A 15,125-nucleotide genomic window follows, 5' to 3' on the forward strand; every position below is an offset into this window, starting at 1 on the left:
ATACAGAAGTCTTTGAGACCGGCAGTTTTCTTTCGTTTTATCGAAATTTCGCTATAACCAAACAAATGAACATAAAAACATATAGAGCGGATAACTATTGCGGCCTGAATATTAACTTCGTTGTAACCGGAATTTCGTTATAACCGTGTTCGTTATAACGGGAGGGCACTGTACATCTGGCTTCACGGAACCCCCTCCTATGCAGTGTATAGAGACTAATCGGTTGTGATACGTGCTACTGTCATGACTGTATAGGAGGATTGTCTACAATGGAAACAGATTTTCCAGTGATCAGATATCACCAGTGTATGCGTGCGTGTGTTTTTAAATACTCAATACCCTTTGATCATCACCAATGTGATAGCGTGTATAGCGTGTTGCCGAGCTGGTAAAAGTATCCTTTTCCATGAAAATTTCACCCAAATCGTTGATATCTCAAAGAACTGGTGAGCGTGTTGTATTTATGAGATGTTAATTTCACTATCTAAGCGCAGGGGCCTATATAATAGTAGTATTGATATTAATATAAAGAGAAACATCGATCCGTTTTCAAGAAGGGGAATGTGGTGTGATCTGAGAAGAACCGTTGTTTAATGTAAGAAGAATAATGTTATAAAACTCCTCCGGTGCATTAGCATCTCCTTTAGGGATAAAGGTGCGTATCCTTCTAAGCAAGAATACCACTATAATATAGAGTGGCACTATTATGTTGGCCTGCATGCACGCATGTGGTGTTTCATGAAACTTGTATAACAATGAAAAAAATAAGAACGAAATATTTTTATAATAAATGCATACAAAGATGCCCGCACCGTGCACTTTTCACATTCACACAAACATACACACGTACTAGAAGCATGTGCGCACAACATTGTTTTAATTGTTTTATTTGCTTCAAAACAGCACGGCCGTTCAAAAACGTGGATGAACAATTTGACAGCTTGTAGCACATTTTATTCGTGTGCAAGTATAGTTAATATGTACAGAACATTATCCAGTAACAAGCTCATTCAACATAATCTCTGCCGAGCAATAAAGCATGAATTGCACCGAAGTGGTGTTATACCTATGAGTAGGCCTAGATAGTAGACAAGAAGAGAATGGAAAATGAAACAAAATTGCATTAGGCACACTGAGAATGGATGGGGATGCTCAAAAGATCCTAGTAAAATGCAAATTTCATGTTACATGCATTCATTAATTATCTGTGGCATAGTCCATAACAGACAGTTGAAGAATTGAAAAGACATAGGGGCCTATCTGAACACCAAAACAACAAATCATGAACAAATGCCATTCTTTCAGTACAGGTAGATGGCACAACTTGCTACAATAACTGAAATATTCATGCGTATGATATTAGCACGTATCATAAACATTATGCAAAAATTGCACATTCTCCCATAGACGCACATTGTAACGCAGTACTGTGTGCATATTTTGCCAAAATACACACACACACACACACACACACACATCAAGAACGTACTTAATATGAATAATAAATTATATTTCACAAATTTGATAATGACCGCGTAAAAGTTATCGTCAGATAAGAACTATTTACAATAAAGATGACAGTAACTAAGAAAAAATAATGACCGAGTGAAAGGTATCAATAAAGAAGAGTTATTTACCATAAAGACATTAGTTAGAACAAATGATTTAAACTGATTTCTACGCCATGTTCATGTCAGTTATCACATTATAGAGTTTGTCGCTTTGTTCGGTTGTTATAGAGATTTAATCATCTTTCCCTATTGCTTTCTACCCCTATTCTCTCAAAAATTGAATATTGTTATTGCAAAATAGTGTCATCACAATGCTGCTGTGTAGCTCTCAGTATTAGACATGATGATAAAGAGACTAGGATCATAAAATAGATCGTAGATTTTGAAGCCGCTGCACACTATACGACTTTCGAACGCATGACTGACCGACTTTCCGTGACTTTGGATCTGAAATAAACAAGCATGTTTATTCTGAGGTTATTCTGATTATTTCAGATCTAAAGTCGGTCAGACCTGCGACCGAATGTCGTATAGTGTGCGTTGGCCTTAACTTGCACACCATATGGTGTGAACAAGGCGTCTATGTCACACAATTATAAAAGACAAGACTCTTTCTACTTTGACCTACTTAGACCGCTTATAGTGGTAATCCCTCTTCTGCATAATTTCTTGCTTTCTATATTAGCAAATTTAAAAAAAAAAACAAGTTTTTGTTGATGGAATAATTATCAATGTAAATGTTTACTTTTTTTCTTTAAATCATATATACACTAAAATCTTGTATTGATGTTTTCTGTTATGGTTAAAGTGTACTCCCGTTGTAACGAACACGATTAAAAAAAAAAAGAAATCGGGTTTCAACGAAGTAAAAATTCAGGCTGCAACCTTATCAACTCTGTGCGTGTGTTGTTGTTGTTTTTTTTTATTATTGTGTATTTCTTCGATCATAACGATTAGGATATAATTACGATGTAACGAAAGAAAAGTGCCTGTCCTGAGGACTTAGTTATGGTTATAAGTCATCTGCACTACATAAAAATTTGATTCACGTATGAAATTATGTTGAAGATAATAAATCGAACTAACAAAATAAACAAAGAAAATTCCACCTGGTCTAAGTAAATCTTCAACCATTAATTTAAAGGATGAGTATTTATCTTCAGATGGGAAATGAAATGGGAGAATAGTAAACACCAATGTCGGAGATGATAGTACGTAACTTGTGTTGAGTAATAAATGCATTTACAGATGAGTTGTGTCATAAAATATCTTAATGCGTCTACACTCACTGTAAAACAGACTAACACATTAACGAAATGTATTTACAATAATCAAGGCCTCTCGTGAATGCTGTCATAATACAATACAGAATTTCTATTATTGTCGTCGCACATCTAAATAGCAGACTAACTAAATTCAGCTGGGGTACTGTCTACATCTTGACATCCTCAATGGGAGTATTGATAACGAATGTCTGAATATTGCACTGTTATGAATAGCTGCATACTACATTTTATAAAACGAGAGCCATCAAGGCCAAGTCACACTGCCCATCCAAGTCGCATAAATGCATGAATCACGCAAGAAATTTGGTTATGCGTGCTTGTCCGTCGACAATTTTCGCTGATTTACGCGATGAAAATAACCGATGAATTGCGCAAGAACTACAAAAAGATCACGCAAGAGTCACTCACAAACCGCGCACTTTCAGCACATAGGCACGCAAAGGACCAAAATAGGGCGAATTCGTGGTTGTGTGCGACGATTGAGGTCCACGGAAAACCACGCATAATCTGCGCATTATCACTAATGAAATGCGTATGAATCGCGCGTGAACGCGATAGCGGCAACATTTTCGCGAACGAGCACTGATATTCCACTCATATATCGAGCATTGTTTATGTAAGAACTACGCAAACTACGCAAAAATAACTTAAAACAGCGCGATACTGCGGAAACTTTTACGCGAAGCCGAGTTTTGAGCTGCTCAAAACTTGGAATCGCGTAAAGCGCAGATCCGGCGCACATCGGTGGAAAACTACGAGAGTTCCACGTCAGACAAACTCATGAAATGTGCACAGATCACGCATGTATCGCGTAAGGCTCGAATTTCTTAAGTGATTCAATTCATGCGTTTACGCGACTTTTGGGCAGTGTGACCGGGCCTTTAACGTGAATTTCTTATTTTGTTAGCAGACGACTACTCTTACCCGACAGTACAACGGCTAAGTACTTTAGCACATACATATCTTTACATCATAATTATCTATTGTCTAGACAGGGAATGACTGAGTAGTTGGCAGACTACTGCCTGGGTTTAGCTCACTCAGACAGCACTGTCTAACCACCAGTGCAGAAGAGTTCTCTCTTTTCTCCAGGTGTAGGCCATTTCGGACCACTTGATGACATTGTCGGGTGCTGGTCAGGATATCTTGACACAATCACAAAATGTCATCCTCGGAAAACTGGGGGAGTCGTCATATCAGTGTCTCAGGAAGATGCGGCAGGAGAAAGAGCCTCTGACGTCACTGGTTTAAAAGCAGATGATTCTCCTGCTGTCTTCAGTAGGGATTTACAGTCCTCAGTCTGTATGGGTTTGAACGATTCGGGCCGGGAGAGGGCGCCGTACAGCGGATAGTAGGAGGGATGGTGTTCCAGGAAGCCTGCTGCTACGGCGGCAGCCGCTGCAGAGGCTGTCGTCATGGAAACGTGTTGGTATGGTAACTGGTGTTGAGATGCCATCCCCGACTGGGTCGGCAGCTTCTTATGGCGTCGCCACTTAGCACGTCGGTTGGAAAACCAGACCTGGAAAATAATACACACATGGATGTTGTACAAATGTGTGTCTTTCTAATATACAAATTAACCTGTACAGTATTGTACAAAAGAATGGCCCGAGAATGCATTTTAAAAAAGATGCATAATGCATTGGACGAACTACAATGACGGTGCTCGGTGAACAGGCAAAACGAAACCAATAACTGTGCGATATCTTTTTTTTTTTTTTTTTTCGTCACCCGAATGCAATTTTAATTGCCGACTTGTCAGTTAGGCTGTCGAGTCGTCAGATATGCTGTAAAGTATACATCGATTTTTTTTTTTAACATTTCGAAAATTTTCTGGAAAAATAATTTATTCTTGAACAACTCCATGAGGACGGTGTACTGTTTCGAAAGTGCTAATACACTGCAAGTGATAATTCTTGGAAAATAGTGTATCAAACTATCACAACTACTTTCTGAGTGTGATGAATGTTTCGTTGAAGAAAATTCTCCTTTCCGTTGAAAGATTTACGGCGAAGATTATACCAGAAATTTACATTGATGTGGGTTTAGAATATTAAATGGCATGTGCTTAAATCTTTCAATGTTTCGATTTTGTGATGTTGAAAGTAAGTCGGAAGATGCATTATCATGGTCTCAACGCTTTGTCAAACTTCTACAAACCCAAACGCTAAATAATTGATGTCTTAACATTATTTTTACATGATTTTTGCCTAAATTGGATGGTAAATTTTAAATGAACGGACGTAATTTTTATGTCTTTTTTGTGTTTTTGATATCACGTACTTTGAGTATTGTTTCCTTTAGTTTTGGTTGTCTGTACACCATGGGCCCGTTGCATAAAAGTTACAATTATGGTAACTTTGCCATCCAAATGTAACTTCCATGGAACTCTTGATTTTGACTGGCTGTTGAGTATTGTTGCCATGGTAGTTACCATTGGATGGCAAAGTTATCATAATTGTAACTTTTATGCAACGGGCCCCAGGTCTTGATACTCGTTTCAAGTGGCACAATAGTAATATGGAATAGTTAGCACGGTCACTGGTAGAAAATAGAGTAGATAATAGCTTAAAGGCACCAGCAGAGTTAAAAGAAGAAAAAAAGAGCCCCAAACAGGCTCTCACCTGTACCCTGGCTTCCGAGAGACTCGTCTTAGCAGCCAGCTCCTCCCTCGTCGAGACGCAAGGGTAGTGGGTGTTTGCAAACTCGCGCTCCAGCACGGCCAGTTGCGTCTGCGTGAACGTCGTCCGGCTGCGACGGAGTTTCTTGCGCTCGGCAGCCGCGGCGCACGCAGCAGCCCTCGTCATCTGTGAGCAAATATAAGAATTTTGTGGAGATATTTAAATCACTGAGCAAATTTTAACAAGCCAACGAAGACAGCAAACGCACTCGCAAACATCGTGACAAAATTGTCAGATCAACTTGAAGACAGAATAAACTGACCAGAAAGAATATAATTTATTAGCGGAAAAATGAGCAAAGAAAATGGGATTCCATCGGGATTGTAAGATGGTAATTGGGTTGACAATCTTTGTTTATAAAATATACCTTAATCAAACGAGTGAACGTTAATGGGCAGATTATGATTGTGATGGATCTTGGTTCTGATTTAAGCAGAGATACTAAAACAAAGCCTCGAAGTCAACTCATACCTCTTTAGCCGCGGCCGCAGCAGCGGCGGCACCCTGACAGTCAAGGAGGCTCATGTTGACGAAGTCGTCCATTGAAAATGACGTTGGAGACGTGGACGACATTGAGGACGATGTCGAAGGGAGGACGTCACGGGTGGAGGAATCCTCACGAGTTTGGACATCGATGACGTCATTCCCTGAATCATCGTTTCGGTGAGGAGTAGTCACTGTGCAATAGTTGATATTGATCATGAGTCGAATTGTACGTCATTACAAATTCATTGACATCATTAAAATTTATTATAATCAGAAAAGACGAGGCGAGAAAGAAAGTCATGTCCGTTATGTATGACAAACGAGCAAGGACGATTTAAATTGATACACTCAAGCGTGATTAGAATAGCAATATATCTACAGCGTTCACCGGAAAATCTCTCCTCCCAAAACAATTAAAACAAACGACAAATAAACAAATTCCTCTCTCATCAGGATGACAAAAAATATCTGCGTTTAATTTCGACAAATTTATTATGTCAACAGAGAACAAACTGCAAAAACATTTTGTAACAATACGAATACCAGTGAAATGTCCTTTTTGTCACTGCAATCCGGGGTCAATTCGCTGATTATTATTGACATTATCCAAAACGTGTCAAATTCAATTTACGGGTTACATCAATTTTCTTTTTCTTTCAATAGAATGTCAGTATAGTGTCAACTGTATGTCACAAGTGTAACCCCGCTGATACTTTGTTGTAAAATTCCCACCTCACTGGCGTCACATCCGCTCGGTGTATGTCGGACTAATCTAGTGACATGATATTATTCTGAAACCTACCAGTGCCAACCGAAGCTGCCAGTGAGTCATTACAGGGAGGTGTCGGTGTGTTGCAGCAGCCTGGCCCCAACGACGGCTCGTGGCAAGACTGGTTCGTCACCGTAGAGGGCGCGCCCTTGAAATTGTCTAGGCGCAGGGCCTGTGTTACCGTTATGGGAGTGACGAGCTGCATGCATTTAAATTTGAAGAAGAGAACATTAAAACTCTAATTCATGAACTGTTTTGTATGTATTGAACCTTACATACAAAATAGAACATACTTTTAAAATGCAATGGTCACTCATTCCATAAACGTCTATTGATAATTCAAATATTAATATGTTTCACAAATAATAATGTATCTTTTTTTTCGTACAATGTTTTCTGATTTAACTGACGGTACATTAGTATTTTAATTACACTATACATTGAAACCGAAGAAGGACAATTTTAGGGTAGTCTGCTTGAACGTTACGGTGACGTAAATGGTATGTTTCACGTAAGTGACTGGGAAAATAGAGTTCGAAGCTGTTTTTCACTGTCTCACTTACGTATTAATACAGCCGTAAAAAGAAATACCTTATTGAAAGAATGCATCACAATGTTCTTTGGAAAATTTTGTCAAAGCACAGCTGTTTTGTGTATTAATTTTAGCAACAATAAATTTGCAACATTATTTTCTGGCTTTCTACACAAACTTTAAAGAGAAAGGTAGCGAAAACGTCAGTGGTTGAGACGCGATGCAGAAGTTAACCATCACCAAGATTACTAATGCTTACTTGACTTTTCAGACGATATGGAAAGAAGATATGGCTTTCAAAACATATTACACACCGCCACATTACTGAGGAAACCATAGTAACTGAAAAGATAGAGAGAGAAAAAAATCACGGTGTCTAGAACAAATACTACAAAAAGGAAAAGGGGTCTTACGTGCGATCGAGAGGGGCCCGACCAGAGCTCCGGGTAGGCGCGTAAGTACGCCTGCTCAGTCACACGTGCGTATTCTGCGGCAGCGCGTTCCGCAGCTCGATTGCGCAATATGCGGTTTATCGAACTGACGCTGGGGACGGTTGACGTTGTACAAACGCCTGCATAGGATCATGAAGAGAATGAATGAATTGATCATATGTGGGTTTTTTTTTCCGCAGTAGGATGTCACCACGAGATATATATATGATTTTTCAAGACTAATATTATGTTTGAACAACTCGGCTGAAAAAAAAAAAAAACGAAATAAAAGATTCGGTAGGAAGTTACATCCTTGTATGTGGCTAATAAAATTTACAAGTTGAATAGTTTTCTTCTTTTGTCTATCGTAGATATTCATCCTGCCAATGGATGGATAAAAGAACGCATTGTACGTGAAAATGAAATTAATCACCTGAATATAAGCAAGGACCAGATAAAATAGAGAGAATCGAGAGAGAATAAAAATCAACAACTAATAACTTTATTGTTAATTTTGCAGTTACGATACCAATGAGGATGTTGCATGGCCGGCGGAACCGTGGGGGGCGTGGGGGCTCGGGCCCCCACACTTTTTGTGCACCATACAAAGGAATACATAAGGTGTCATAACTTTGGGCCCCCACACTTTTTTTAACCCGGAAGTATGTAAGTGGCACTAAATAGAAATATATAGAGATCTTGAAGTGTGAGCGCAGTAAGGTAATGTCTTTCCACTGAAGACTTTTTTTTCTTGTTAGCTCATGAAACCCGGAAGTGTCCCCCCCCCCCCCCCACTTTTGAAAACGCTCCGCCGGCCCTTTTGTGTATACAAATAAAATGTAAAACTGTCATTTGAATGATTGTCTATAATTGCATCATTTTGCAAGAGGTTTCAAACTATGATAGCCACATTATTTGGACTTTAGCTGTTCTTCTATAAAGGAATGCAATTGGTAATTGAGACAAAATCATAGATGAACAGCATTTATGTTGTAAAGAATGGTGAATCGTGAAAGATGACATCATTAATAATTATGAGTTAGAAGTTGTGTTATGATATCACAACTAGTATGTCGAAAAGAAAAAGCTTAGACAGGAGAAAGAATGTATAGTACATCACATCATTTATAATTCAATTCAATTCGTTTATATCCATTTCAAATCACAAGAGACAACATTAAACATCCAGTGTTACAAGATAAAACATATAAACAATCACATAAAAAACACAATAACAACAACATCAATGTTACAGTCATAAATTGTTACAGATTACAACAGGCAAAAGGTAAAATGGAAAATGGTGTACACATAAAAAGCCAATAAGGCCTGAAGGCGCGCTTACACCGTTGTCAAAATTATGTAAGGGTTTACATTGGAATCTAAATTCCTTTCAGAGATCATAAATCAGTTTTATACAGAAGATACACAAAATATAAACATACAACAAAACAAAAAATAAAAACAGACATGAAAAAAGATGGTTAATTACATAGTTTCAATAAAAAGACAACAGAAGTTTTTTTTATACTGCTTCTTACATAAATGATAATTTTGCTTATTATGATTATCTAGGTTTATTGCATTAAAAAAAAAAATGGACCTGTATGACGAAGAGTTTGCTTTAATTTCGTACTAGGACATTTCCATAGATGAACTTTATTGCAGCTCCGTGTATCATAAGTGTGTATACTTGAGTTTAATGCCACAATCGGTTCTGAACTTACCATCCGCCACAAGTTTGTCTCTGATCTCCCAAGCAAAGATGGTTGGATTGTCCCTCTTCAGGCTTTCGATCTTGGCCACCACTGCTGGAGTCGCTACTTTGGGCTTGCTGCCGCCAATGGCACCGCTGCGGGTCGCCGGAGGATCGTAGAAGCGTCCAGCTGGTGATAAGAAGAGACCCCGGGAAGAAACCTGATCTCAGTGAGCGAAGTTTGAGGCCCAGAGCTTACCCCTACACAAACTCTCTACACTTTTGCACCATGCTGCACCCATTTCGAATGTTTCCAAACTCGGAATCATACTGTTTGTCTGTCTGTTTGTCTGTTTCTTCCTCTACTCCTCCCAGGGCCTTGGTCCGATCTCCATCAAACTTAGTGGGTGGATGCAGGTTCACCGCGAAATTGCCCTTGAGGGGTTCATGGAAAGGTCAAGGTCACTGGGGTCAAAGGTCAAACAACTTCTAATCTTCGTCAGCTGAAATAATCAGACACCCGATAGAGAGCGCTATATTGATTTCTTACTTTTCCTACCTTGGCTGCATTGGTAGATGCGGTGGCACCTCGGTATGACATAATATTATTTCCCCAGAAATATCCTCAATGGGGATTTCCCAGGTGTAGGCCTACTTATGCTTCCAGCAAGTTTGGCCAAGATCAGACCAAGGAGTAGCGCAAAACAGTTATTTGACCTCCGTTGACCCAGTGACCTTGACCATATTTGGGGGAGTCCCCATAGAGGATTTCTGGCACTCCACGGGTACATTGACTAGTATGCTCAATGAGTGGTGACTGGATTATCTATGATAATTAGTGTATTATGTGCGGCCATTATCCTAGTCAAACACGACGGGATCCCGGGGACGGGATTCGAACTCATTGACAGTTTTCTTAAATACAATTCGATTCAATTCAAATTTCATTTCATTTTTCGAAAAGAACAAAGACATTTCACTTTCCTTGGTATCAGAGAATAAGGTTTCATAAGCAAAATAAAGTAAACTGAGAAAAGTATTGTGGAAGCATGTAGTAACAATACGTTGTCATGAAAACTTAAGTGATAAAGACGAAATAACAATACGCAAACTTTGAAAAATGGAGGGACCCAGTAAAAAGACAACGCTTGTAGAATGTGGGAAATGTAGCATTTCCAGGATTTGTTTAGCTCCAAACTGATTAAGCATAAACATTTTAGAAAAAATATATGTAACAAATTCGGTGTCGAAATTGAAACACAATTATATACCGCCGGCCTCAAATGACATTATTAAGACAGATTCAATGCAGAATTAAATTTTTTGAAGTGCTGGTGCTTAATCGGTTTGGAGCTATAAACAAATCCCGGAAATGATACATTTAAGAATATTGTCAATGATTGGCCTATACTACTTGAATTTTACCAATCTGGTCTGGTATATTGTAGCTGTGACTTTCCGCAAGCAAGAAGAAATCTATTCTCATGGGAAAGCAATCGGTTACAGCTCGTTATTCCGAAGGTTCGTTATTCCGAAGGCTCTTCAGTCTTAAGATTCGTTATTCTGAAGGTTCGTTTTTCCGAATTTCATTTTCGGATGAACAAATCTTCGGAATAACGAACCTTCGGAATAACGCCACAAATGTTCGGATTAAAGAACCCTTTTTCATTTTCGGATTAATGAACCTCTAGGTATAGGGAATTAGCGTGTTTCGGATTAACGAACCTTCGGAATAACGAACCTTCGGAATATCGAACCTTCGGAATAACGAACAACACCTAAGCAAGGTAGGTGTAAAAGAGGATGATCCATTTTCAGCCCGAAGGAACTCTTCTTTTTTATATTAAACATTCACATTATGATTTACTTTATCATTAATATTTTACTGTGAATCATTGGATGCATATGGTGCATTGGGTGGATAAGACTCCTGACTTTCAATCGGAGGTCCCAACGAGTGCCTACGTCCTTAATTGGATAAGATTTTTTACACTCCATGTCTCTCTAGACCCAGGTGTATGAATAGAATACCTGGTGAATAGGTACCTGGCAAAGCAGACCTATTATCATGTTTATTATATGTTTTCATTATCATCATTATTATCATAATTATTACTTTTATCATTATTATCATCATCATTATCAACACCATCATCATCATCATCATCATAATCATTATTTTTATTATTGTTTCAGAATTCAATCAAATATTTGAAGAGTTTGTTCGCAAAAACCGACAAGTCCATTTTTGAAGATTTTGAAGTACGGTCTCTGTCATAAAGTACAAAATAATACCTTTTAAATGATATATTGGTCACTACATATAAAGGTACATTTTTGAAGTTACGGTCAAATGAATAAAAAAAAATCCTATCATTCTCTCTATTTTTCTTGACCTTTAATCGCAAATATCTCCATTTGGCAAATATGGACTTATCGGTTTTTTGCGACCAAACTCTTCACTTGATCATTAGACATCGCCTTTCTTTCTTGCTGCTTTATCAGCATTTAGATTCAAAACAGGCAACCACTACCCCTTTGGATATAGGGACACCGACAGAGAGTTGCCACAAGACGGCACTTTATCATAGACTCCTCATGCAATTTATAACGTACGTGATTACGATAGAGGCATAGAAATTCAAATAAGGAATTTTGCATGACATGAGATACATTAAAAACGTCAGTAACACAGACAGCGCGAACAAAAATAAATCAATACATTGCTTTCAAAAATGCATTTCAAAAATTGGTTAACTATTGATCTAGTTGTACAAATCAATCAAAACGTCTCGCTTGCCTAATTCTGCTACAAAAATTATTCGAGTAAGTGGATTTTCAACGGCGAAAATGTTTGAAAAGATGATAGCAGTCTATATTTTGCTCAATATGGCCGGTTAAAAAACCCTAATAAAACTATCACAACCAGAGACGAAATGAGGAAAAAGGAAATTCAATGGATAAAATCTGCAGTATATTACTACTATAGGAAAGTCACACACACCGAATTCAGCTTCTAAAATTCTAACTGATACTGCTGTATGAAACTTTTGATCATGGTGAATGCAGCTGTCGAGCCTGTTAGTGTTAGCTGTGATTATGTCCAATCACACTAAGCTTACCAAGAAGCTTGCTTGCATATGCATGGGGTAAGAAAAACTCTCTGGAAAGATCACATGCACGTGCAGAACACGGCACCATGCTGACCATCCGACGCCGAAGATCCCGGGGAGAGAAGCTGCTGGGGCCCGCTGCCACAAAGCTATCGTACGGTGATAAGTTTCCTATTGAAACAAAAGACCGTATTTCATTTCTCATTTTCATGTAATTTCAATACAGCTATATCCTTGACTAAGTCCTATCATTGTACTCTCCCGTGACCGAATGACAGCAAGACAATATGTGCATGATCTTCACGATCTTAAAACGAGTCCTCTATATCGTATATTGAAGGCTTGTTGACAAACGATTTATCTTTGCTTGTGTCATGAATATCATGACACGTGACAAATTTCAATCCGAACAAATTTGACATCATTATTTAACAGCACCCGAAGAGATAAACAGAGACGATCTTAAAGATGGTCGTTGACACGATTTCCCACAAGGAGTCACGTGTTACTGTTGTTGTTTTTTACCTTCGTGGGTAGCAAGTGCGTTCCAATCCCACCAAACATGCACAGATTATTGTACATGTAATTTCAATAGATATGATTTAATGTGCATCTTGATTTTACATCTCATTGGTTTTGAAGAAAAAGAAAGAAAATGAAATAACTGCAGTTCTTTTGTGATATGTCCCATGGAGAAAACTCTCAATTAATTTGAATTTGAATTAGAAATATGTGCAAAATCATCCATATTATGATAATTTCACATAAGTATACCGCAAGACATAGGAAATCAAGAATAGCGCATTCTAGGGAAAAAACGATTATTATTATTATTATCACTTTTTTTTGCTGCTAAACGGTCACTATTATACAACTCATTTTTATAAGTAGAGTATTGCATAAAGGAGAAGGAAAGTATCAATAAGGAATTCAAGGCTTAAAATATTCAAACATGTTGAGTGAAAGAAAATCAAAACGCCCACAGATCATTATTCTGTCCTACTTTGGCAAACGGAAGCAAATGACATTTTTATGGATATTGACTTTTTTATTGATTTGGCATATTTGAGGCATGCTCTATTTAGCCTAACTGAAAAATCCAAAAGTTACAATTTTGGCCCATTTGTGAGATATTCGGGTGGCAAAAGGAAGAAAGAGCACAAATTGCATGAAAACAATTGGCAAAAGGAAGCAAGTTACCATTCTCATGATATGATTGTCACTTGCTTCCCTTTGCCAGATCATTTATATTTATACACAATCTAAAATACTTTGGCAAAAGGGAGCAAGTAACATCTTTATGATATGATTGTCACTTGCTTCTTTTTGCCAATTTATTGTGTTTGCTACATATCTATAATACTTGCCAAAAGGAAGCAAGTAAAATTCTCATGATATGATTGTCACTTGCTTCCTTTTGCCAGATATTTCATGTTTGTTAAAAATCTGAAATACTTTGGCAAAAGGAAGCAAGTTACAACCTCATATGATATGATTGTCACTTGCTTCCTTTTGCGAAATTATTTATATTTGCACATAATCTAAAATACTTAGGCAAAAGGAAGTAAGTGACATCCCTATGATATGATTGTCACTTGCTTCTTTTAGCAATTTTTTGCTACAAATCTATAATACCCTGGCAAAAGGAAGCAAGTTACATAATAATGAGTTTCTATGGGAATATCAACATTCTTCGAATCGTCATAAATGCATCACCATATGACTTGCACCAATACCGACATTATTTCTCTTCACAAATTTCCATGTTGAAGGGCCTACCCAAAAACATTCTTCTTTTGTAGCAATTGTACTCGATGTCACTTGCTTCCCTTTGCCGAAGTAGGGCGGTATTATATTGATCTCAATAAAATAACCATATATGATACCAGTATATAATTATTGATTTAAAAGATAAAAACATTTTGAGTAGTTTAAAGAGATAGTTCAGTTTCGGTTGAGATTGGGTTTCAGGTTTCAAACCTTGTTTTTTTTTTTTAATGATGATTTTTCGAACTATTAGGAACCTCTCATGAAATATACTATAATCTTTAGAGGAATTCCAGGGTTATATGATGAAAATTGGTTTTGAAGTGGCTGAGATATCCAAAGCAAAGCAATTATAAGGAAAGGCGGGACCTGTCTTTCTCGCTTTGTTTATTAATACTTTTTTGATATCTTAGCCATTTCAACACCGATTTTCATCATATAAACTTTGTATTCCTCTTAGAATTGCGTGCACATTAACATTTCATAAAGTGGCTTCCAAGTATCTCAAAAGATGTTAAGTGCTGAATCCTCACCTCAGCTGATACTATACCACCACTTTATAGTAGAAAATGTTTGCTTTCCTACCTTGTAAAGCCATCTTCAACATGTAGCTCCTGGCGTCTTCTCATTCACCGATATTGGTTTGTAAAAGTACCGCGTGTATTCGACTCAACAGCAATTCTGTTACTGACGCGAGCCGTGCACGACTTACGACATTTATACCTATATTTCTTTTACTATAAAGGGGTCGACAAAAGAAAGGTAAATAACGCATCATGTAAGCACAACGTTTTAACTGATTGTGGCGAAATTAATAAAAATCCAGATAGCAATACAGGAGGCAGTTGGGGCG

The 15,125-nt window shown here is 37.8% G+C and overlaps 1 protein-coding gene across 1 annotated transcript; it reads right to left on the reverse strand.

Moving 5' to 3' along the window:
* Nucleotides 1-4,001: 4,001 nt before the first annotated feature.
* On the reverse strand, nucleotides 4,002-14,870 carry LOC140229523 (paired box protein Pax-6-like). Its single transcript, XM_072309771.1, has 8 exons — nucleotides 14,858-14,870; nucleotides 12,515-12,676; nucleotides 9,424-9,582; nucleotides 7,679-7,836; nucleotides 6,767-6,932; nucleotides 5,950-6,125; nucleotides 5,428-5,604; nucleotides 4,002-4,316 (listed from the first exon to the last, which is right to left on the reverse strand). The coding sequence occupies exons 1-8, from the start codon at nucleotides 14,868-14,870 to the stop codon at nucleotides 4,002-4,004; spliced, it is 1,326 nt and encodes a 441-aa protein (XP_072165872.1).
* Nucleotides 14,871-15,125: the final 255 nt, after the last annotated feature.

This window comes from Diadema setosum, chromosome 6, assembly GCF_964275005.1.
Source record: "Diadema setosum chromosome 6, eeDiaSeto1, whole genome shotgun sequence".
NCBI lineage: Eukaryota > Metazoa > Echinodermata > Echinoidea > Diadematoida > Diadematidae > Diadema > Diadema setosum.